Consider the following 25,882-nt stretch of genomic DNA (forward strand, 5'->3'; position numbering starts at 1 on the left):
TAGTACACTAGCTGGTACAATGAAGGGTTAAAAGCTGGTCCAATGTGACTGGGTAAATGCTTGTGTAATGTGGTTTCGGCATTTCCTGGCCTATTTGCTTTGTTTTGAATTTAATGTTATTCTTGTGCTAGCAGATTTGGGAGAACCTGGACTTTATACATAAATGGGTGTCATTATAAATGGAGGTTTTCTGTCTAGAATGTGATCAGTTTTCCTTCTTATTGTGTATAATATGCTGAGTATGCTGGCATGTATGTTAGAATGGTGGCTTTGGCTCTATAGGGAGTTGGGTACAATGTACAGCTGGCCACAGGCTGGTGTTCTGTGTTTGGCACAGGCTAGTGTGATAGGGTGGCAACAGACACATAATCTGCGCTCTATGCGGTATAGTGATATGGGCACAGCTTTGTTTATAGTTTGCATCCTTGCAGGTTTGAGGAAAGTAAGTGGAAAGGCAAAAGAGACTGGAGCAAGAGCTATTTAGCTATGCCAGGGTCATGGTTTCAGCGCTGGGCCAACTTTCTGGTATCTAACATTCCAGACTAGTGCCCACCAACACCATCCATACTCAGTAAGTTTTCTAAAGTGGCCAAATTGCCAAATCTTGTCCAATTGGGCACCTCTGAAAAGCCTGATTGATCTTTGTTTATTCTCTGACTCTAGACGTAAAACGCTAAAACGAAGTAAAGCATAATAATAAAGGTGGGTACACACTGGAGCGACGGGCATTTGTTCCGACATCGGAATGAATGTCTTAGAGCGGGGATTACCCGTACACACTAGAACAAGTTAATGAAGGACAAAACGATCACTGTTACTAGCGTTATTGCTAGGTTTGTTGTGCAGTACATCAAACCTAGCGACTGTTGCTAGCAACCGCGGCAGCGCGCAATCATCCGTACACACCGAGCGATCTAGGCAATTTGTGGTTACGAGACGGCAAATCGGTCCGACATCGCTCCAGTGTGTACCCAGGTTAAGTTATACATTTACCTGCTACTGTGTCTAGAGTGCCTGTCACTCAGCTGGTGGCTACATTGTCTGCTTGATGTCTGTGTGACTGTTACATGCCAGCTGCCGGGGCGGCGTTACATGCCGGCTGCCGGGGCGGCGTTACATGCCGGATATTTGTGGCTTAATAGAGTCTTTTGTACCATTGTAGTGTTGTTTACTGTGCTTAATATCTCAGGCTTTATATTATGCAGTTAAAACATTGTATATGCAGCAATTTTGGCTTGGGGTGGGAAATAGAAGCAAGTAGATTAATGATCACAGAGAAGTCGCCTCTGTAAGCCCCAGTTCAGCTCTGACTGATACAATCCTGCTTAAAATTGAAAAATAAAGTTGTGCAGTACAATTGGGGTTGGGGGGCGCACCTTCAGTCCTCTCCTTTTGGAGACGGTTTATCTAGAAACTACCCAGGTGCATATCCCCACTATAGGAGTTCTGCAGTGATTGACCGTGTTATTGGATATCATTTTTTGGATCACATTCAGATTTACTTCTCTATATTGATTTTCTCTTTTCAGCCCCCCCAACCAGTCGTCGTCGCGGTAAAGACCTGGGCACAGGCCAGTATCACTCATGGAGCACAAGGAGATGGTACGTGACTTGCGTAGTGTCGGGCAACTTGTTGGATATTTAGGAGAACCACAGTCAGATTATTATTTTTCTTATTCATTAAAACCATCCCCCCAACTGGTGTAACAGCGGGATTCCCAGGCCAGAAACTACTATGGTAAAAGTGATTCCGCCACTCGCTCCTGCAACTATGCTCCTCTAAGGACAGCAACCCCGGAGTAAATAGTGTGTGTTAGTGATATGCACAGTGATATCCAATCAGCAGCAGTTTTCACCCTCACACTCCATGCATTCAGAATTCCCCCAGACGTTGGCACCGGTAAATAATTATTGGGTTGAGTAATTGGTGAAGAGAGCGTGTCCTTGGCATGGATGGTCCATGGATTTTCTAATTGGTACAAGTGAGCTTGGATTTGAACATTTGTTATAGGTGGACTTTGGTTTTACTGTGACATATTCGACCTGCGTAAGTTGCCGAGTTCCCGTCCCTATACATCAATCTTGTGTTCTTGTCCTTTATCAGGTGGAAAGGCATCAAGCCGACTGTCGCCATTCTCTCGCGAGGAATTTCCAACCCTGCAGGCGGCTGGGGACCAGGACAAAAGTGGGCACGACCAGAGCACCTCCGCTGTGTCGTATGGGCCAGGACCAAGCCTCCGCCCCCAGAGTAAGACACATACAAAGTTTATTGTGGGGTATTGTGTGTGTCTGAGACCTGGCATTTGAGATTTGATTATACTGACCCTGCAACCTTTTCCTTCTCCAGATGCTACGAGCTGGAGGGACGGGGGTGGGAGGGGGGGGCTTGGTCCAGGCTCTCTGGCTGGTGATGGCCACGAGCCTCCCCCTGACGCGGCACACCCCCCCAGCAGCGAGGCAGGCCCCCGCCCAGGGCTGCCTCCCCCTGCTCCCCAACAGTTCCCTCCGTATCGGGGGATGCTTACACCATTTGTGAGTATTAACTGAAAATGCTGTCCTTCATGATCCCTTCTTTTTCTTTCTCTCTTCTCCAATCCACCTTGGCAGACATTAAAATGGGAAGCAGCCTCCTTTCTAAGATGGGTACAGACAGATTAGATAACATGTCCCCAAACCTGTATATAATTCAGCTTCCTTCTCTTTCCCTGTGTCTTTGTGCAAATACAAAACAATTATGTTTAAGGTCTTGGAAATTGAGCAGAAGTTGCAGAGATGATGGAGAATCGGTCAGTAATTAACATAGACAAGAAAGAACAGCTCTTCCATAATATGTTACAGAAGTTGGAAGAGATTTATTACATGATGTGGATCTAAAGCAAAACCAGCCAAAGCAAAACCATTCCACACACCGTTGGCTTTCTGCTGGATGGACTCGGTAAAGGTCCTCCCTTATCCACACTCGCAGTACAAGATTCAGCTCTGAGAGCCGTATTGGATGCAAAATTGGCCTAAGAATAAATTGTTTGCTTCTTACAAACAGTGAAAAGGTCTCATCACCACATTAGGGACTTCATTCAGACCCGCTCGCAAGCGCTGAGCACTCGCAAGCGGGTCGATGTTTATGCCCTGCGCACGCGCAGCGGCCGCACTGCGCATGCGCAAGCCCCGGAGCAAGGGAGAAATTCTCTCGCTCCGGGGCTTGCTACCAACGGGGCGGCTGTCGATGTTGATCGACAGCTCGTCCCGTTTAGTAGGCGGGGAGGGGGGGGTGGTTTCACAAACGGAGGCAGAACGCCTGCCGTTTCGTGGGCTGCCGAACTGCTAACTCCACACCTTGGGGTATATTTACTAAAGTGACGGTTTTTAGAAGTGAAATTGATGGCCTTAGCAACCAATCAGATTCTTGCTATTATCTTCTAGTAGGTGCTAGGTAAATGATAAATACAATCTGATTGGTTGCTATGGGCAATAACTCCACTTCTAAAAACCTGCACTTTGATAAATATACCTCCTTGTCTTACAAAACAATTAGGCCCTTTCTCTTCTGGCTTTATTATATATTTGTAATTTTTCCCACCCAGATGTATCCCCCGTATTTGCCGTTCCCTCCTCCATATGGGCCACAGGGGACCTTCCGCTTTCATGGACCGGATGCACCCAGGTATGTGATTGTCAGTTGGTATTTAGAAGAAGGTAAAGCGCACTCTTTTATTCCAGCTACTCCAGATACATTGAAGTGCTAAAATTATGTCTTTTTCTACTTCAGGGTCCATAGGGGGTCCACAGGGTTGACCTTGGGGTATAGGTTGGGAACCAAATCCGGGCACCACGCAGTTAAAGCTTTTAGCTCCCAGGATGCACTTGGGTCCACTCTCCCTATAACCCCACCCCCCAGCCAGAGGCACCTCAGTTTAAGTTGGTGCCCGGCCGGAGTTGGGTCACCGTTACTGCAGGGGGGCTGCTTAGCAGCCCCTAAGCTTAAAAGAGTTTTATTTTATTATTTTTTTACTACTCTTCAGAGCGGCAGCATCAGACTGTCCAATGGACGTCTGAGCTGCCGCTCCTACACCCCGCCGGCGCTGCGACGCCAGTACAGATCTGGGGATCGCAGCGGGACCCCAGAGTCTGTACTAGCCGGGCTCTGGAGGAATCCCTGGGCTGCTGCCGGATCGACGGGGACAGGTAAGTCGCGTGGTCACCGCTTGCGGTGATCCACGTGTGAATATGCAGCCTTATGCCTCCGGTCTCTGGGGACAGACCGGAGGCGCTAGCGGTGGCGGCGGGCTCCCCCTCCATGGAGGCATACCCCGCGTGTCCACAGCCCACCAGGGATTATAGCGGCAGCGGGAGCCGGCATCCCGGGGGGTTAATTGCTAGCCAGGGGAGGAAGCCTTCCCTGTCTAGCGGCTCCTCCCCTCAGCTCAGCGCGCCTTTCAATAATACAGTCTGGCGTCGCTGAGCTGCTTCCTCCGCGGGCCATGCTTCTTCTGAGGTCTCCAGTGGCCATTTTCTCTCTGTGGTGCTGCAGAACTCTTAGGATGACAGTGAGCCCAGTCCCCCTGCGTACCTGGCCATTTTGGGTGAGTGTACACAGCGCTATAGCCTTCCCAGACACTGAATCTGGGCAGTTGAATGTAGCGACATTGTGCAGTATATTATATGTCATGCTTATGTATGTATATATATTTTTCTGCATTGTATGTGACTTTTGCTAGTGCTGACTGTCTGCTTTTTCTCTCACCTGTCAGTGTATATCTATCCCTTTTCTTTATCTGCCCTAATACAGGTGTACCTGGGGTGGTTCTGAGACCTCACATATATATATTTGTTAATATCTGTGAGGTTTGTCACATACTGTTGCGTGCTGCACGTTGCCATATTTTAGATGGAACTGTGAGTTGCATACGCTGATAATGGGTCCCTGCAGCTAATCTTAGCGTCAGTCAGGATCGGTATGGCGCTGCTTAATATTTCCGTCAAGATAGTCAGATATATCTGACCAGGAGATTGCACACGATACTGCACCCATTATTGAGATCCTGCAAGTCATAGCCTGCAGGAATTAGTGCGGAGGATTTTAACTCAGAAAGGTTTATGTATGCGGCACCATCTGGCGCCGGGCCCCTTGCACGACCCCCTTAAAGGGCGGTTTATTTCTCAGGATCCTCTCCTTTGAGGATCGCCGGGCGGGCCCCATTGTCGTCACTCGCTTGGAGTTACTTCACCATACTGCCCTTTTGAACTCGGGGTATCTCGCAATTTCTTGCAATTTACCCCTGTGCAACAGACTGTCGCTCCCCGCCGGGGTTTTTCACAGTACATGAATTACCTCCGATACCACATCGGTCTGTCATTCCCCTTGCAGGGTTTACCACAACGGCCACCCTGGTGGATGTTGTTTTATAGAAATACTAATTGGCGTGATATACGTCCTGTGGTTACTGACCAGTGGCTCTGCCGTGAACTGGATGGTATATTCGGCTCTTTCCCTCTCACATGGGGGGAGCCGATTTCAAGTATTATTATCCCTGCTTTGGGGCTGGTAGCCAGGTTCATTCTGGATATAGAGAATGTCGATCCTGCACCTGTATCATACATCTCCCGTTTTCTGCCCAGAGGGTGGATCTCATAGCGGGAGTCTGGCTGTCGCCAGATACGAGGAGTCACAAAGGCCTCCTGTTTCCCGTTCCCTGAGGGTCCTCACAAGTAATGGAAATCCCCTTCTGGGATGGATTTGTATGTTAATCATCGGGTTACAGGCATTAATACGCCTCCCATCCCGGCCTGGACGGATTTTACGGATCCGTAGGTGGTAACTTTGCCTGAATTCAATGTACTCGTTTTCAGGGCCTGTTGCCCGTCCTACCATGGCCATCGCATGGTGATGCTTTTGTGACGTTTTTCCCCTCCAACACGTCCTGAGGTTCATATATCTTTTGCCGCTCACATAAAATATGCAGTGGTCATATGTGGGATTACCTCATGGGATGCCGGTCTTCTAACTTTCAGGGTTTCGGCGGCGTCTGTATCCGCCGCAGTACCCTATGGCTGCGTTATGGGAAAGCAGAGGTGCACACTCCTTCCATGGGGAAGATCTTGTTTGGTCCTGACCTTGACAAGATCGTTGCATCATTGGCAGTATCACTAATGGGGAGATACCGTCTTTAGCTACTCCCACTACATTCGGACTAACTCTGTTAAGTCGTTTTGTCCTCAGGGTCAGCCTAAAGGCCTGTTTTTTCCTAGGCTGTCGGCCTCCATGGGGGCCACCATATCCAGTACCGAGCAGTCCTGGACTTCCGGACGACCCTGTTTCTACACCTGAGGATATACCCTCAGCCTGACGGGACAGGTCTACATCTGGGGAATTTCCAGAGTGAGGTACTGATTCTCAACGGCCTCTCATTGCTCAGGCAGCCTCCTCACAGGCATTGTTACACGGGCCCTTCTTCAGACCTGATCAGGGCCTTACAATCCCAGAAAGCTATACAGTCTTTGTGGTAAGCAGAGCTATTTCGGCCAACCTCACTATCTCAGTGAGGGACTGGTTGTTCTACTTTCTTTCTGGGGCGGTGACCGACTGGTCCTCATTTGCCTATACTCTGTCTCAAATCCCTGAATCAGATTCCAACGGTGCCTGGACTCAGGTGGAATCGTCCATGCTCCATCATCCGACGTTTGGAACCTGGGGATTTTAGGGTATATCTGAGTATTCAGGATACGTACCTACGGGTACGTACAGAGCCATCTCATCAGCATGGGTTCAGGTTTGCTGTGCCACAGCAACACTTGTAAGTTTCGGGCTCTGCCTTTTGGGACTGTCCTCAACTCCACCGGGGTTTACCAGCCTTATGGATTTTCTGACAGTTCACCTGTTCAGGGTATCCGAATGCTCCTTTCTCTGGACGGTCTCCTGCTTTTAGCAGGATCACCAAGGTACTTTACCGCCAGGTCAGGATAACCGTGGCTTCTTCTCGGCACTGATAATTAGTCAACGGAGAAAAAGTCCTCCCTACATCCCTCACAGGGTTTTCTTCATCTGGGAGCACTGCTGGATTCTCAGACTCTGAGAATTTTTCTGGCGTAAGACAAGATCTCCACTCTTCAACTTGGAGTGTGCGGATATCTACGCATTCGACATATGTCATTACTCTTTGTGATGCGCGGTCTACCAGAGTGTCTACCTTTTGGTAGGGTGGAATGTGCTCAGTTCCATTCCAGACCTTGCCATAATTGACTCCCCTCCAGATGGATCGAGTTTTTCCCATCGGATTGCTGTTCGAACGATGATACTTTCTCCGGAGGCGAGTTGGTCTCTGTCCGGGTGGCTATGGCCATCTCGTCCAGGGTGTTCTTTGCTACAGACAGTGTCTGGTCCGCATTCGTTTCGGGGCAGTTGGACGTCTGTCGTTTCTGTCCTGCCACTTAACTTGTTGATACTTTAGGCTGTCTTGGACCTTCACTCTGGTCTAACCCATATGTCACGGTAAACCTGAATAGGTTCAGTCCGACAGTGTCACAACAGTGACTTCCATCTAGGCAACACTGGTAGTTGGGTGGCAATGTCAGGTATGTCATCCATTCTGACATAGTCCAAGGGTCTTCTCCTGGCCAACTCTGCAGTGTTTATTCCCGGAGCTCTCCATTGGGAAGCGGGCTTCCTCAGCTGTTGCGACGTGCATCCCGGGGACTAGTCTCTTCTCCAAGAGAGGTTTCAACTCCTGGTGAGCAGAGGGGGCCTCCCTGAGGGGATTGATCCTCATGGCCTTCTGACTTGATCACACATTACCGGTGTTACAGTCCAGCTCCAGGAGTACTGAAGCTACCTTCAGTGACTCTTTGTCAGTGAAGTGGTCCTTCCACTTTGTGTACCTGTGTCCTCCGGTCTCCCTTCTTCCTCGAGGTCTTCGGAAGTTTAATTCGAGACGGAGGGGTTTTCCTTCTGGGGGCTCCAGTTCGTCCCAGACATCACTGGTACTGAGATTTTCGGAGTCTCCTCATCGATACTCCGTTCCTACTGCTTCACTATCTGGACCTGTTGTCTCAGGGTCCTTGTTTTTCCCTGGACCTGGATCGTTTGTCTTTGACTGCGCCCCTACTGTGGTCCTAGGGCTTCCCTGGCTCTGTCTTCATTGAGATGTTTAGAGCAGATAGGCCAGACTTTGCTGGGATCTGCCACGGACTGTGGCATACATAATTCTTATGGTATCGTACTTGTCGATACGATCCTCCGGTGTCCAGGATTTTCAGATATTCTGGCATTCCTTCCGGCTGGCTTGGGTTTCACCCTTGGCCTGGCCTTCCTGACAGTGCGGATCTCTACACTGTCGGTATGGTTAAGATATGGAATTGCTCCGCTCTGGTATCCAGTTCATCCTTTGGAGTGTTTTCTGGATTATGCCTCCACTTGTCCTCCCTAGGGTCTCCTGGGGAGTTAGTAGTGGTTCTTTGTTCCGTCCGGGGACAGTCAATGGAACTGCTGGTTGTGATAGCCATTACATGGTCTATTGTTTAAGCTCTCTCTCTCTCAGGGTGTTTAAATCAACCAGGAGAGTGTCTGAATTGGGAGCGTTCTCATGTGGCTCCCTCTTCTGGAGGGCATCAGGTCAGGGTGTGAGTTGCTCTCGCCCTGTATTTCTTCTTAGAGTGGTTTTTAGGTTCCATATTATTCTGGAACTTATGGTACGGCCATTCAGTCCCCAGTCTTCTCGGCTGGTGTGGCCTCATTGACTGTGGTCCGGCCTCTTTGGCTTTATATGATCCGTTCAAGTTCCTTATGGTAATCGGACTCCTTATTGGTGGTCTGCGGTTTCTGGTTTTCACAGGAAACGATGGCCGGCCTATAATGAAATGTTGGCTGGATGGCCTCGTATGTCTTCCTCAGGGGCCTACCCATAGGTAGGCATTTCTGTCGTTGAGGCTTGTTTTTTCTCGGGTCATGTAACCCTCGTGGGCGGCTCGTTGTGGCGCCTCGGCTGTTTTGCCTTACTAGGTGTCCACGTGGTCTTCTGTCCAAACCTTTTTTTTTAAGGTTCTAGGCATTGGTTTCCTTTGCCTCTCAGGATGCTTCCTTTTTGGCGACGGATTCTCCTCTCAGCACAGGAGCGTCCCCACCCTTGGTTGAACTGCTTTGGGACATCCCCAAGGTCAACCCTGTGGACCCCCTATGGACCCTGAAGTAGAAAACAAGAGATATGGTAAGAACTTACCTTTGTTATCTCTGTTTCTACGAAGTCCATAGGGTCCACAGGGCGCCCGCCCTGACGCACCTGGCTTCATATGGGCTGTGTTACTGGTCACCGGTTTCCCGTCTCCTTTTCTGTGAGTATGGTTCTAGAGTGTTCCAGTTTTCTCTCTCTCTTTCTCTCCTCCTCCGGCCTTTGGCTACTTACAAACTGAGGTGCCTCTGGCTGGGGGGTGGGGTTATAGGGAGAGTGGACCCAAGTGCATCCTGGGAGCTAAAAGCTTTAACTGCGTGGTGCCCGGATTTGGTTCCCAACCTATACCCCAAGGTCAACCCTGTGGACCCTATGGACTTCGTAGAAACAGAGATAACAAAGGTAAGTTCTTACCATATCTCTTGTTGTAATATAGATTCCCACGGCTGGTTCCACCACGTAATTCTCAGACTGCCTCCAGGATGCCTGATCCCGTTAGTCGCCCATCCATCTTAAAGCAAGATGATCTTAAAGAATTTGATGAGCTGGAGCAAGAGGCAGATGATGGTTGGGCCGGTAAGTAATTCATCACTTTTTTTTGTTTTTCCCGTTTTGGAGCAGCAAATCGTTGTCTACAGCTCGTTACTGTGTCATCTTTAGGGGCGCATGAAGAGGTGGACTACACTGAAAAGCTGAAATTCAGCGATGATGAGGACGGGAAGGACACAGACAATGAAGAAAAGAGGTGCGTCATCTGATGAACTGTTTACTTTATTTTGTTCCTATTCTTATGTATGCGCTTCAGTATACTTGTTGGAAGTTTTATTATTTTAAAGTAACTTGTGTTTACTACAGACATTTCCTCAAATTGGGGGTTTCATGCTCTCTATCCTCCGCTATGTCTGCAGGGAAACTTCGGTCTCTAGTACTGAGAAGCCATCTGTGCCCATGCCTCAGAAGACTATGGAGACCTCTGATCCAAGGAAGGTCTCGCCCACAGAGGAGAAGCCTCCCATTGTCAAGACAGTTTGGGCAGAGGTGACTCATACTCCAGATCCCATGCAGGTGCCTGCTGCATCTGTGGCACCACCTCCAAGGGCACAGACCACTCATCGGGGACCGCCACCAGAACTCAAAGTAAGGAGTGGTTTGCTACATCTAACATTAGACTTAAGCCTCATACAGACTTAACGATATGCTCCATGAGCGATATCGTTAAGTGTTTCCGGTGCACTGCCGGGCTCAATGTCGTTAATGACCTTGAGCATACACACTGAATGATATCGTTCAGTTACTGCACCCTCCCTCATCCCCGAACTTGCAGAACCTGACGATATTGTCAGGTTGCCTATGGGCGATGAAAGACATTGTTAGCAATCCGCGGGAGTGCTCAACGTTAACGATGTCTTGCATACACACTGGAGGATATTGAATGCGATAAACGATAACGATATCATTATCGTTCGTATTGTCCAACTTATCGTCTTATATTTTATGCGACATAAAATATAAATAAAGGAGACTTGGAGTAAGGCTTAATAGTTATATCAATAATGAGGTGTTCATTTTAAAATAGTGTATTGAGAGCTCCATATATCTATACACGTTTAGACCATGCTATATTGACCGTTTTTTCTGTGGTATTTGTTACAATAAAGACAAATAGGCGATGCTCCATATTAAGTGATTCAAAGGGAACCTCACTTACCGCTCTCTTTATTCAGGAAAAGCCAGCGGCACCTCCAGCTGTGGTACCCATGGAAGATGAGGATGAGGCATGGCGTCAGCGCAGGAAACAGTCCTCCTCTGAGATTTCCCAAGCAGTGGAGCGGGCCCGGAGGAGGAGAGAAGAAGAGGAGCGCAGGATGGAGGAGGAGAGAAGAGCTGCCTGTGCGGAAAAACTGAAGCGTCTGGACATGAAACACCGGGCTGCTCCAGAAGAGGCAGACTCCGCAGCCAGTGTGAGGAGCGGGGCCAATGAGGGGCCGAATCCTCCAACCCCTTCTCCTCCTGGTATGATATAATACTGGGTATTTTCTTATGTGCTACATGGTGGGAAATTGCCCTGCTGCCTCAGACAGGATTAATACCAAGTTGGGTTGAGTGCACGCAGCCTTTTATTTTTATTGTGGGACGGTGCTGCTTCTGGTTGGGTCTCACATCTCTTCCTCTTTTAATCAACACTAGATTTTCATCTTCACTCCATAGGGGACACAGGTAGAAACCATGGGTATAGGCTGGAGCAGGAGGAGTCCGGGCACTAACTAGTTTAGCTTCTTCTCCCAGCAGCCACGGCTCCTCATCCCTAATACCCAGCACCAGCAGGCCTGTTTTGTTTGGTGCCCTGCAGGAGCAAGGCACATTTCTAGAGATTCTTTTATTTGATTTGATATATTTTACCTATTTTTATCTGAGTGGGCTGCTCTAGACGCCTGCACTGCCGCTCCACCGACGCTCTGCAAGTCAGTGACTTCGACCGGTCCCCCAGCACACGCCAGGTACCCCCAGCCCGGGGGAGTGGGGGGGGGTCACGGATGGTGCTCAGAAGGTAAGCGCTGCTCCCTGGTTACAGGGAGCCGTGCTGCAGTGGCTGTCACCTCCAGTGTGAGACCACAAGCGGTTCTGACAGCGCTCAGCCAGGCCGCCTGGCGCCTCCACTAGACCACCAGGGCACAGGCAATAGGGTACTTCATTACAAGCAGCCATTGCCCTGGGGGATCTTGTTCAGCAAGGTGGAGGTAAGCTCTCCCCACCAGCCCCTCCCCTGCTCCCTTTGCGCGCTCCCTCTGCGCACTCCCTCACTGCGATAGCCATGCCACAGGGATTCTCCTCTCCCAAATGAGGCACTGAGCAGCCATTTTATCCTGTGCCTGCTTCAGTCAGTCTCTGATGAGCAGTAAAGTGCTCCTGTCTATTCCTATTCCTCTGTGGTCAGGTTATACACTAAGGCCCTGATTCAGACCCACTCGCGAGCGGCTGTCCGCTCGCAAGTGGGTCGATGGTCTGCACTGCGCATGTGCGAGACGTGACGAGCGAAGGACTTTCCTTCGCTCATAGTGTCTGATCAAAGGGGGCATGCTGTCGATGTTGATTGACAGCACGCCCCCTTTGGTGGGCGTGCCTGCCAAACGGAGGCGTTCCCAAGGGAACGCCTACCGTCAGAAGCCGGCCCCACTGACATCACTAGTGATGTCAGTGGGAGTGATTTTGGCTCTGATAGAGCCAAAATCACTCCTGGCCTTGCGGTTGAGAAACTCAACCGCAGGCTTCTGCTCGTAGTGGCAATGGTCGCGATGGTCAAGACCATCGCGACCATCATCCTGTACGCTCGTATATGCTGTGGGTGGTGACCCACAGCTATACGAGCGTCCAGGAGGACGCTCCATATTTATGGAGGTGGGCCCTGATTCAGAGCGAGCGCTCTGGTCAGAGCGTCCGGCTCTGAATCAGGGCCTAAGCTCCTTCCTGCTGAGTGGGGTTTTGACTGTTGAGCAGTAACTGCCCATTGTTACGGCATTGAATGTTTCTGTGTGCATGTATTTCTGTTAAGGAGTAGAGTTTATTTCTCACCTGTTCTCTTTAAATCGGCTTAGTAAACCCTCATCTGTAAAGCCCCACTTATTATGGTAGTGAGGGCACATCCATTGCACTCCACCTTTTATTGCACACAGTAGTTTACCTAGCTGGTGTGTGGGGAGTGCCCTGGATGGCGGTGCGATGTTTTCCAAGAGCTAAGCATCCAGGAATGGCGGTACTTCATTATTTTGTAACTGCAGGACTTGTACCACTGTACTTTCTCCTCAGGCTCCGGACCACGATGGGCTCTGTGTCCGGTGTTTCACCAATTCGCAGCCAGATGGTCAGTCAGCTATGACTTCCACCTGGAACCAGCTTAGGTTATCTCTCTCACAGGGAAGGTTACAGTTGGCTAATTAGTATCCATACAGGGGCCCAGCCATCCCCAGTTGTACCGTCTCTGGGGACCTTGCAGCATTCTGCCTTAGGACGCCTTGGATGTAGTTCTCTCATTTAATGCAGCTGTTGGCATCTTTCCAGCAGAGGCAGGACAGGGACCGCACTCCAGACGCAGATCCTCCAGTCGAGAGAGTTCTGCGCCCCTGTCCTGTTATGAGTCGGACTCTGAGGTTCCTCAGCTCACTAGGACATTATGGGCCTGATTCAGACCCACTCGCGAGCGGCTGTCCGCTCGCAAGTGGGTCGATGTTATGGACTGAGCATGCGCACGACGCGACGAGCGAAGGAAAGTCCTTCGCTCGTTGTGTCCGATCAAAGGGGGCGTGCTGTCAATGTTGATTGACAGCACGCCCCCTTTGGTGGGCGTGCCAGGGGCGTGCCTCCCTGACGGGGGCGTTCCCACGGGAACGCCTCCCGTCAAAAGCCGGCCCACTGACATCACAAGTGATGTCAGTGGGAGTGATTTTGGCTCTGATAGAGCCAAAATCACTCCGGAGCTTGCGGTTGAAAACCTCAACCGCAGGCTCCGGCTCGCAAATTCGATGGTCTCGACCATCGCGACCATCACAATGCACGCTCGTATAGCCTGTGGGTGGTGACCCACAGCTATACGAGCGTCCAGGAGGACGCTCCATGAAAATGGAGCCCGGCCCTCATTCAGAGCGTGCGCTCTGCTCAGAGCGTACGGCTCTGAATGAGGGCCTATGTCTAATATTTGAGATGCTGAGACATTCACCTTTCCCGCAGGGCTTCCTTCCGTAGATAGATGAGGCTGCCCTGTTCAACGTGGTGAGAGCTGTTCACCAGATCAAAGATGCCGAGCAGGCCCCTAAGGCTAACGTCAGTAGACGGTTCCTGCAGAATTCCTGTTTTTTGTGCAGTGAGTGGAGGCGTGGGGCCGCCAGGTTTCTAAGCACATTGCCTCCTTCAATTCTCTACCTGCTGCGTACCGGGCATTATGAGCCTCCTCCTCAGGTGGATGCTCACATGGCCCACCTAGTCAAGAACGATAACCTTTCTTAGTCCAAATACAGAATCCCTTAATGTTCTGACAGACAGAACATTGGATCTTCCCTCAAAGGGGACATATTGTGCAGAATATCCAGCCCTGACTTCCACTTACATAGCTGAAGCCATCAGAGGTTGGACAGACGCTAGTAAGGAGAGCCTCAGCTCGGGTACCCATAGGAACAAGCTATTGGCGTTAGGGAAGCACAACAGAGAGCGGCCTCTTATCTAGGAGAGGCAACAATAGATACTGGTGTGCTAGCCTTCAGGGTGTCAACATCCTCGGTAGCTGCTAGGCGAGGCCTCTGGCTTTGTTTCTGGCGAGCTGACTCAGGACTTAGGAAGGCCATAGGGGCTCTTCCGCATTCAGGGGGCATTCTTTGGGGTCCTGATTTGGACACCATTGTAGCCTCGATGGCGGCGTCCAGGACGGCCTTAATTCCCTTCTGTGACCTAGATCACAAATTTTTAATTTTTGCTCCTTTCGTCCGAAGGGAAAGGCCAAGGGCCAACCTTTCCAAGGTCTTTGGGTTACTCTTTCAAGGGTCCCAGGCCCCGAGCTAAACAGCCCAGGTCTACCAGTTAGCCTACCTCCAGGCCTACTGAAAGCTTGCAGCTTGACCAGGCAGACCTCCACCTGGGGGCTCCCAGCGTGGGTGGCCGACTTCTGCTGTTTCCAACACCTAGATGGCAACCACATCAGTTGCCTGAGTGCAAGGTGTTCTCTTCCTGGGCTATGCCGTAGTCTTTCAGGAAAGGCCTCAGGACCTATTTTTTTCCACAGGCTTTCTGTTGGTCTCAGACATATAACGGAAGCACTGGGGGACTCTATTCAAACCCTGCTGGCCTCCAGAGTACTTGTTCCAATTTCCCTGTCTCAGAGAGGCAAGGGCTTATATGCCAGTCTCTTCGTCTTATATGCCTAGTCTCTTGTTGGTTCAGGAGCTGAGGGTTCTTTCCGGCCAGTAAACTCTCAACTGGTTTTTTGTGTCTCGCCATATTCCGCATGGAGTCTCTACGTTCCATCATTCTGGCACTGGATCCGGGGGATCTCGGGGCCTCCTTATATTTCAGGGATGCTTATTTGCTGGTTTCTTTCCGGCTCAGTCACCAGAGTTTCCTCTGGCTTGCGGGCTGAGAGGAGCATTTCCAATTTCGGGCATTGCTATTTGGTTTTTTCATGGCCCCTTAACTTTTGACAAAAGTCATGGCAGCTCATTTATGCCGCAAGGGTATCCGGTTTCTGCCTTCTGTAGACGACCTTCTGATCCTTGCCCGATCTCTGGCTGTTCTCAAGGAACGTATCTGCCTCTCAGTAGATCTCCTCCGGTCCCACGGAGGGCTCATCAGGGGAATTAAATCCTCCTGACTCCATCGCAGGAGATGTATCATCTGGTGGCCTTGCTGGATTCCAGGGTTCAGCGGGTCTTCCTCCCATCAGAAAAACTTTGGGACCTACAGGCCAGGATTTGCAAGTTCTTAAGTCATTGCTTAGTGTCAATACATTCTTGCATGCAGATCCTGAGCTCGCTTGTCTCCACCTTCGACATGGCGGAATATTCCCAGTTTCACTCCTGGCCTTTTCAGATGGAGGATGTGTCCCTGTGGAACAGGTCCCACCGACAGCTCGCACCACTCCTGGGAGGTTTGGCACTTCCTGTTGGAGTCCCGCTTGGACAGGGGCCCGCCCCTTTGGGATTTCACACAGCTTCCTCCTCACCATAGATGTCAACAACCTTCCAGGGTCGGTGAACAACTCCCGAGAGCCGACTGCCGATCAACTTTGTGGATCTCTGAGCAATCTTCAGAGTTCTCTGCCTGGCTCGGCCACTCCTACAGCATTGGTCCGATCCACGTACACTCAGACAACGTGACTGCCATCGCCTACATAAACCGTCAGTGCGGCACTCGTAGTCGTGGCGCCATGAAGGAGGTGAGTCGCATTCTTATCTGGGCAGTGTGTCAGCTTCCGGCTCTGTTGGTAGTCTTCATCCCCAGAGTCTAGAATTGGGTAGAGAGCTTTCTCTGTTGCCTGGGCGTCCACCCAGGCGAATGGGTGCTTCATTCAGACACCTTTCTGATCCTAGTTCTTCACTGTGATTGCCAGCCATCGCCTTGATGGCATCTTGGTACAAACACAAGCTTCCGAAGTACTGCTCCTGTGCCAGGGATCTGGGAGCCCTTCAGGTGGGCTCCCAGAGCCCTTCAGGTGGGCACCTTGGCGGTCCATTGGGAGTTCAATCTCTTATACATCTTCCCTCCGCTCTCGTGAATTCTGCGGGTCCTCCACAAGTTACAGGGGGAGGGGGGCGGCATGGTAATCCAGGTTGACTCCTATTGGTCATGGCGAACTTGGTAGGCAGATCTTCTATCAGCGATTCGCTGTGTCTTCCTCTGCTGCCGTATCTTCTGTCTCAAGGCCTCTGCTTCCATCTGGATCTGGCCCATCTCGTTGCACTTGGCACCTTGAGTGCTAAGGGATTTCTCCATGTCGGTCATTCATACTATGCTGTATGCCCGTAAGCCCTCCTTTGCACTGCTTTGGTGGATTTACTTTGATTGGTGTTCTGACAGGAATTGTAATCCCAGAGCACTTCCCTCTCTTGGGTCCTCTCCCTTCTGCAGGCGGGTCTGGATTTAGCCTTCTGTCTCTCTTCTTTGAAGGTGCAGGTTTCCACACTTTCTGTCCTTTCAGAGACAGATTGCTCTGATGCCTGACGTACAAACTTTCCTTCAAGGTATTCTCGTCATTGTTCCTCGGCTCCTTGATGTTTATCTTTGGTGCTTCGAGCTCTTCAGTCGGCGCCGTTTGAACCTTTGGATTCTGTTGACATTTGGCTGGTGATTAGATATAGCAATCAAAACTCTCAATTATTGATAAAACATCATATGCAAATATATGCTACATATATTATACGGTGGCAACCACTATTGTATTGTTTATGTAATTTCCAAGATCCATGTGGTTAAACTACATACATTTTTTATTCTCTTATATACTCTATTGTACAATGAACATATATTTGCATATGATGTTTTATCAATAATTGTGAGTAAATTATTAAATATATATTTTTTACTATAACAGAGTTTTGATTGCTATATCTAATCTTCTGCCATTTCACAACGGTGAATATTATTAGCGCTGTCCTTTCATTTTATATTTCTAGTCCAACTAATGGGTATTCACAAATCCCGTAACTGAGGACATGCAGCTGTAAATTAAATATACATTGTACACCAATTTAATTTGTATTGAGATTATAGAAATATATTTTCTCTATAGCAAATGAGCGCCTAGAAGATTAGCTTCTTTTTTTTTTTTATATATATATTTGTCTGGTGTCTCACTGGGGCACGTTGTCTTGTCTCTTCCCCATGGTTGGTTTTTAACTTGGGCCGGACGGCTCTATTGTCCTCCGCCCATACTTTCCTCCAGTTCTGTTCATTTTGACAATTTTCGCTACCACGGACGTGGCTTTTTGCCGAAGGGTTCTCGGTGCAGGTCCAGCACGTCACCTCCCGTAATGGGATAGCTTTGGGACGTCCCATGGTCTCTGCCTGTGTCCTCTATGGAGTGAAGAAGAAAAGGAGATTTATGTTCTTACGTGGTTAAATCCTTTTCTTTGAGATTCATAGGGCATACAGGTGGCGCACCCTGGCGCGCCTGGCTTGCAGGGTTTTCACTCTGCTTCCAGTCCATCTTTTAGCGTTTCTGAGTGTTTGGACCTTTTATGTATGTGTGTGCTGGTCTTCCTTCTACTCTGTCTCGTGCCTGCCATGGGCTTGCTAACTTAACTGGCCTGCCATCTTAGTAGTTCCCAGAATCAATCTGCCCCAAATGTGAGCAAATGCCGAAGTTTTGAATTTTAAATCCTTTTTTCTGAATCCATTGAGGGACACTGGGCCTGATTCAGAGCCGGACGCAATTAGCGCTCGCTCATTCAGAAAAAGGGGGTGGCTATTCAAATGATCCGTTCGCTCCTTGCGGTCTGTTGCCGCCTCCATGTCTGAACGAGCGATCAAAACATGCGTTCGTTTATTTAATAAAAACACCCCCTGGCCGCTCGCATCATACGTCATGTCCGCTATTTAATAGATTAATCGAGTACATCGAACAGCGTATGAACTGCTCGCTATTTTTGTGGTTGGTTTTTCCTACCACTATATTGCGAGCAGTTCTGACTATAAAACAACCAAGTGACGTGGTCAATGACGCTGCTGTTTTAATTATGCACACCCATAAAACGCCCGCTTTAACCTTTAAGCACGCCTGCGTTCGGATCTCCACTCCCCGTTTTCAAGCACCTTCCCCTGTTACCACCCACATATGCCTCATTCTGTCACTCAAAATAGCAGGCCTTCGCTATATAGCGAACAAACGATTTTTGGCCGCACTGACTGGTTCGCGCATGCGTACTAAAAACCGTACGCATGCGCAGATGTGCGAACATCGCTCGGAACGAGTTTACCGCCGCTTACGAGCGGCTCTGAATCAGCCCCACTGTGTGCACTCCTGTCCATTCCCTGATCTATCCATTTTCTTTCTCCATTCTTGGGCCTGTTTAGAAAGACAGCAGTGTCGCTACAGGGAGGGGGATATAAAGTATATTTCTTAAATTCCTGGGTGGACCCCATTTCCTAGCTTTAGTGTTTCTCAAAGTATCAAGGAAAAGGATTTAATGCAGGTACAAAAAATCCAGTTTTTGTGTCCTTATGCTTTTTTTCTTTTTTTTGTTCAGTGGTAGAACCAGTAGCGGTTCCTGAAGCTCCTCCACAGCCCACAGTAGCTACTTCTCAAGTTGAAGTTCCCCAGGTTACGGGAGAACCAACCCAACCTCCACGGCCAGAGCCCAAACAGGAGCCAGTGCCAAGTGTGAGCCGCCCGCCAGCAGCCGGACCCTCGCAGGGAGGATACAGCAAGTTTCAGAAGAGTCTCCCGCCTCGCTTTCAGCGCCAACAGCAGGTAAGAGGATTGGGCATGTAAAGAGTACAGTTAGGTAATTAGGAAGGAGCTTTCAGTGCTACATATTTTATACAGTGGCAATCAACGGACTGGGACCTGGGCTTTGCTGTGGCAAAGAAAGTGGTTTTATTGGATTGAGGTTTAGCAATGCTTAACCAGTCAGCACAGACGGTGTAATGGTAGCATTACTGCCTCACAGCACTGAGGTCGTTGGTTCGATACCCACTACGGCCCTAACTGTGTGGAGTTTGTATATTCTCCCTGTGCTTGCGTGGGTTTCCCCCGGGTACTCCGGTTTCCTCCCACACTCCAAAAATATACTGGTAGGTTAATTGGCTCCTAACAAAAAATTACCCCTAGTGTGTGTATGTGCGCATGTGGTAGGGAATATAGATTGTAAGCTCCACTGGGGCAGGGACGGATGTGAATGGCCGAATATTCTCTGTAAAGCGCTGCGGAATATGTGTGCGCTATATAAATAACTGGTAATAATAATAATAAATGGCTAAGCAGCATTATCTTAGATAATGAAATCTGTAAGAAGTACCACTCACACACAAGGTACCTTTACTAATGAATGGATTAATTCAATTAAATTCATTAAAATAATGCGTCTAGGAAATTTTGGTTTTAACTTAAGTAGGATTCTATTTTTTTTAAGAGAAAATAATTTTTGTTGAGTTAGTGAATTCCTCCCAATCTGTTATAGGAGCAGCTGATGAAACAGTGGCAGCAGAACAGAGTGCCCACTCCGCCTTCCCCTGCTGGGCCTCCTCACTCACAGCCTCTTTCAGCAGCTACATCCCAGCCACCTCAGAAAACTCACTATGGTGGAGGTTCCATGGGGCGGACAACACCTGTGCCCACCCCACAGCCGCCGCAGCCAGCCCCTTTGCCACCACCCCATGTTAGCTATGATCCTCGCTGGGTGATGGTGCCACCTTTCATCGATCCACGCATCATACAGGGGAGGCCCATGGATTATTATCCTGCCACAGCGGGAGTGCACCCTACAGGTGGGCCAAAACGGAGGGGGACATGGTTATAGAGAAGAGAAATGTCTACATTATGTGATGAAGGGAGAAGCGGTTTTGTTTGATGAGATCATGGAAACCCTTTGAGAACATAGCAATGTTCTCTCTCAAACAGCATTTGGGGATGTCAGATCTCTTTGGCTATAATATCGCACTATCACCCTGACACCTGACTACTACTTTCAATATGGTTCTTGGGTTCTGGCCTTCAAATACCCCAAACTGATCACTTTTTTTTTTTTTTTCAAGGTTTCCTTAGATATGTACTTAGGAATTAAGGTGCATACACACACAACGAGTTTTTGAACGATTATCGATAACGATATCGTTCAATCGTTGAAAAAATCGTTCACTTTCTGAGTTAAAATGATGAACGATTATCGTTCATGCGCGTTCACGTTTGTAGTTCAGTCAGACTGACCAATTCAACGATTCAGTAAGGGAATATGCAAAAATCGTTTGTAGTTAAAAAAGAAATCGTTCATTACATTTAGTAAATGAACGATTTTAGTAAACTATTTTCGTTCATTTTTCACTTGAAAAAATTAACGAAAATCATTTACTAAATCGTTGTGTGTGTATGCAGCTTTAGTATATACCTTATTTATCCAACTTGGTCCACAGTGGAAAACTTACACACGTTTGGAATACTTGATGACCAGAGTTGAGAAGTCTCATTTATGATATATTTTATTCTATCGTGACTGGCAGACTTTAACGTTTCTCATTTGATGTTTTCATTTGCCATCCAGGAATCCTGTCTCGGGAGCGGTCAGACAGTGGAGGTTCAGGGTCAGATGGATACGATCGGCACACACCACTGATGAGAGAACGAGGTACGCCTCCAACAGACTCCAAACTAATGTGGGGGGGCGAGATGTACAATCCTCCTGAGGCGCGGCCAATGGCATCTCCTCTGCGGCAGGAGGAAGAGGACAGGGACATGAGGTGGGTAGCACTATGAATACGTGAGTGAGTCAGCATTTGGAACTCTTGAGGGCATTCAGTTTTATTTTCAATTTGTGGTCACAGTAAATATGGAAATTTGTGCCTCATTTATATTTTTATGTTTTCTGTTTTGTTTGCTTTCAGAAGTGAAACTCCACCTGTCCGTACCCTTGCTCCACAGCAGTCCCAGCCTGCTCCATACTTGGGAAACATCACTTCTTATCAAGAAAATGCTGTTACGTCCTCCCAACATTCTCTTGTTGGTCACCGCTATCCATTAGAAGAGCAACGTACTTGGCATCAGCAGCATAACCACACTGTGGCTCAGCAGCAACCCCCACCTCCTCCCATTGAGCAGAGACGTTCTGAACCCGCTCCCGCTCAACCTACGCCAGTTCCTGCTCCTTTGTCCCAGCCACGTCGGGCAGACGATGAACTGGTCATACTCCGAAGAGAAGCTTCTGTTCCACCAACCCCTCCAGCCCAGCCAGATGTCCCTTCAAAAGTGGAAGTCAGTAGCGGGCGACGCAAGGAGGACAGGAAGGAAAATGCAAAAGAGGAGTCGAAGCCTGAAAGACAAACTGGTAGACCCGAATACCACAGACCTCCTCCTCGCCGCGAGTCCAAGACTGAAACTCGCTGGGGACCTAGACCTGGAGGAGGAGGAAGCCGAAGACAAGAGGAGGCTTCTGTTATAGTTGGAGCCCCATTTCAGGCACCTTCTCAGAGACGGGCAGGTCCTATCAAGAGGGGCGTAAGACGAGAGGATGCTGTATCCAGAGAGCACCAGGATGGTAAGGCAAGCCAGCCACCACTTGCAGCATCTGAGTCACAGAAGCCTAGACAAGTGACCCAGTCTAGCAGGGAGGGGGAACAGACAGCTGGGTCACCTTCACGCAGAAGAAAAGATACTGTGATGCTGTCAACTCCAGCTCGAGGGGCCCCAGCTTTGGTTTCCTCCTCTCGTGGACGGGGCAGAGGGGAGTACTTTGCTAGAGGACGAGGGTTTCGGGGGGCCTACAGTGGCCGTGGTCGGGGTGGCCGAGGCAGAAGCCGGGAGTTTCGTGGGGGATATAGAAGAGAGAGCCCTTTTTACAGAGATGAGGGCGATACAATAAGTAAAACCATACCTGGAATTGGAGGACGGGAACGTAATGCGAGTGAAACACGAAGCGAGGGTTCAGAGTATGAAGAAGTTCCCAAAAGAAGGCGGCAACGTGGCTCTGAAACAGGAAGTGAAACAGAGCCAGTCACTTCTGAGAAAGAACCTGGGAAGGGCGGACTCTCCCTGCAAAAGCAACAAGCAGAGGTATTGGTTACCAATAATTTCCGGCATCAAGAAAAAGGACGAGAATCTGGTAGGGGGCGCATATTCACACCAAGAGGCGTTCCTTCTAGAAGAGGGCGGGGAGGACAATCTACAGTTCCTGTGACCTGGAATCCTCACCCCAGGCATCAGCCAATAGCACCTCAAATTCCATCAGCTCAACCTCCACCTCCACCTAACAAAATGGAGAGGAAAATTGAAAAATCAGTAGTGACCGTGAGTCCTGCAGTTCCCATTGAAGAACGAGTTCCTCCACCTCCTCGGAGAAGACGGCATGGAAGGTCCCAGCAGCAGGACAAACCACCTCGTTTCCGGAGACTGAAGCAGGAGAGAGAGAATGCCGCTCGGGCAGGAAATGGAGGAAACCATCAAGCCCCTCATCAACAGTTGGCAGCAACACAAGAACAACATCAACGTCCACCACCGGCTGAAGAAGAACGGGTTGTGCTCCGTCGAGGGCACAAATCTCCTGAGCCATGCAATGCTAATTCTGATCAGGCCAATGAAGAATGGGAAACTGCTTCAGAAAGCAGTGACTTCACTGAGAAGAAAGAAAGGGGGGGACATGTCCCAGTACAAAATGGAGGGTTAGGGCCAACCCCTACCGGTGGATTTGTTCCAACGCCTGCAGGAGGAAGAGAACAAAGGAAAGATTTGTCGAAAAGGAGCTTCTCCAATCAGAGGCCAGCCTTGGAGAGACAAAACCGCAGACCTATGCACCCTGGTGGGCCAAGACCAGGCCGGGGAGGAGGCGGTGGTGGTAAGAATGGAGAGAAGAGAAGCTGGCCCTCTCCTAGGAACAGAGGGTGAGTCAATATGGTACCTAATGAAGTAAATGCTCTTTAATTACTTAGGTCTTTTTTCACCTCTATGTCTCTTTATTAATTCCTTTCCATCTGGTCACAGTGGCAGAACTAATGAAGACCGTCCTCCATCTGTACCTCTTCCTCATCCACCTCCCAACACAAATGCTGTCTATCGTGTAGACCGGGTGATTCACAGTAATCCTGCAGGCATACAGCAGGCACTCAATGAACTAGGGCAAAGGCATAGCAAATCCGTTCCTGTCAAACAAAGCATGGAACTGCCCAGTGGGCGCTGCCAACCAAGGACAGGTAAGAGTGTTAAGCAAACTATATCGTTTCCATGGTATTGATGAAATGTATTTTGCTCTTTTCAAAAACACAAGACTTGGATTGAAAACATTAACTACCATTTCTCTTGCAGACACCCTCCTTGACAGCTGCGGGAACCCGGCAAGTGAAAATTTTGCTGCTCCATTAGTAAAACGAAATGTGCAGTGTCGGAGGGGACAGGGGGCTTCCCATGAGGTATGGGAAAATGTACAGCTAATGCACGACTAATACACTTAATAGTCAAGATTCTGTTAATTTCTTAGTGAGATTTTGAACTTTATTCAAGAACAAATTTTACTGTTTTCCAGAATTTTCCCCATGGAGGCCGGGCGTTGCCAGCAGTCACGTGGACCCAGCACGGTTCTCGAGACCGCCAGCTACAACCCCTTAGCTCCGGTGTATGGGGCAGAGAGCAGAGCAGTAAGTTAACAGGAGTTTTCAAAGTTGTACAAGATTAGCCCGTCCTCCTTGCTGCATTTACTTTTAAGAGCCAAAGAAGGATGGAAGTGAAATGCGACTCCGTACAAAATTTTAAAAGTAGATAAAATCACATTCTTCCATTGATGAGATGATTTGCAATTTTTCAGACTTTTCTGCTACTTTGTGGTGGAACAATCAGCATAAAAATATTTGTAATAAAATATAAACTCCTGATCTTGCTCACAACAGATCTCAACGGGCTCTGGGATTCCGGCATATTTTTCTTTACATTGTTTCAATAGTGTTGCAGCTCTGCACACACAAAAAAAGTTTTCTATACTTGCATTAAATCCTTTCCTCTGGGGTTGTAACGGCTGCAATAAATTGTCAGCTCCTTCCCCTTTACAACTACGCAGTACTTTTTTATTTTTAATAAAACCGCAAAAACTGACCAGGAGAAATTGAGAGAGGAGAGAGCACAAGGTTTAACAACATGAAACAAGATCATAAACAAGGGAACCAGAATAAAAGTGTGAAGGGTTGGACGTCCAGTGTTCCCAGGCTCCTTGTGCCACCTCTTATATACCAGACTCTCCAGTGGGGGATCTTGGGAATATCCTAGTGTTGACCTTACAAGAGGATATGAACAGTAACTGTCGCTCACGGGGACTTGCGTCCTGGGCTGCCTTCTTTGGAAGCAATACTGTTGATTCCTTTAAACTTTGAACATATTTACTGAAGACCAGGTGGCCGTCCGACACAGGTGCCCTAGCCGAGGCCCATACGGCTCTGCCCATGTGACGCCAATTTAAAGATGCATCATGTTTTTGGCAACAAGTTTTACCTGCCTTAGGTAAACTTGGTCACTTTGATAAGGAATTATCTTACCTAGCAGTGGTCTGCTTTGACGCTGGCCCATTTCTTATGGGTATCATAGAGGACCAAAGGTTGGTCCATCCTTCACACTTCATGGGTCATCAAAGCCTTAACAATAAGCAGAGTGAAGAGAGCCACCTTCTTCCAGAAACTTACAGCAGATGAATCACTATGTCCTGATTATGATGGAAACTGGGAACCACTTTATGCTGAAAGCAAAATTTAGTTGTAAGAATGAAAGCTGAGAATTGGAGACCTAAAAGACACAGGGCCTGATTCAGAGTTGGGAATAGAGAGAGAGATAGCAGGTAACTGTGTACCTGGACAAACCATGTTGCAATGGCAAGGGGTGTAAATACATAAATTTTTTTGCATGTAGGGTAAATACTGGCTGCTTTTACATGTAGCCCACAAATACTGCACAGCTTTATTATTACACTGCACTCAGTTTGGACACCTCCCTCCCAAATCTAAATCTCTCTGCACATTTTAAATCTGCCTCACCTGCAGTGCAGCATGGTTTCACCAAGATGATCAGTTGAGAGAGAGATCTCACACTATTCCCAACTCTGAATCAGGCCCACAGTCCCTAGATCCAAAACTCTCCTACCTGGGGAGCCAATAGAAACATAGGCCCTGATTCAGAGCCGGACGCTCTGACCAGAGCGCTCGCTCTGAATCAGGGCACACCTCCATAACTATGGAGCGTCCTCCTGGACGCTCGTATAGCTGTGGGTCACCACCCACAGCCTATACGAGCGTGCAGGATGATGGTCGCGATGGTCTTGACCATCGCCAGTGCGAACAGAAGCCTGCGGTTGAGTTTTTCAACCGCAAGGCCAGGAGTGATTTTGGCTCTATCAGAGCCAAAATCACTCCCACTGACATCACTAGTGATGTCAGTGGGGCCAGCTTCTGACGGTAGGCGTTCCCTTGGGAACGCCTCCGTCTGGCAGGCACGCCCACCAAAGGTGGCGTGCTGTCAATCAACATCGACAGCACGCCCCCTTTGATCAGACACAACGAGCGAAGGA

At 48.9% G+C, this 25,882-nt stretch overlaps 1 protein-coding gene across 1 annotated transcript in view; it reads left to right on the plus strand.

Moving 5' to 3' along the window:
• The window catches only part of PRRC2A (proline rich coiled-coil 2A), a 71,862-nt gene that overhangs the window by 24,254 nt on the left and 21,726 nt on the right, over window positions 1-25,882 (plus strand). The window contains exons 5-19 of the mRNA XM_088481524.1: window positions 1,530-1,602; window positions 2,105-2,248; window positions 2,348-2,532; window positions 3,582-3,661; window positions 9,595-9,734; window positions 9,819-9,903; window positions 10,067-10,295; window positions 10,883-11,171; window positions 18,884-19,107; window positions 19,817-20,123; window positions 20,894-21,089; window positions 21,234-23,222; window positions 23,323-23,531; window positions 23,644-23,747; window positions 23,861-23,972. Coding sequence (XP_088337650.1) covers window positions 1,530-1,602; window positions 2,105-2,248; window positions 2,348-2,532; window positions 3,582-3,661; window positions 9,595-9,734; window positions 9,819-9,903; window positions 10,067-10,295; window positions 10,883-11,171; window positions 18,884-19,107; window positions 19,817-20,123; window positions 20,894-21,089; window positions 21,234-23,222; window positions 23,323-23,531; window positions 23,644-23,747; window positions 23,861-23,972 — 4,366 coding nt within the window. The remainder of the gene's footprint in view (window positions 1-1,529; window positions 1,603-2,104; window positions 2,249-2,347; window positions 2,533-3,581; window positions 3,662-9,594; window positions 9,735-9,818; window positions 9,904-10,066; window positions 10,296-10,882; window positions 11,172-18,883; window positions 19,108-19,816; window positions 20,124-20,893; window positions 21,090-21,233; window positions 23,223-23,322; window positions 23,532-23,643; window positions 23,748-23,860; window positions 23,973-25,882) is intronic.

The sequence above is a fragment of the Taudactylus pleione genome, unplaced genomic scaffold, assembly GCF_031769625.1.
Source record: "Taudactylus pleione unplaced genomic scaffold, aTauple2 ptg000274l, whole genome shotgun sequence".
Taxonomy (NCBI): domain Eukaryota; kingdom Metazoa; phylum Chordata; class Amphibia; order Anura; family Myobatrachidae; genus Taudactylus; species Taudactylus pleione.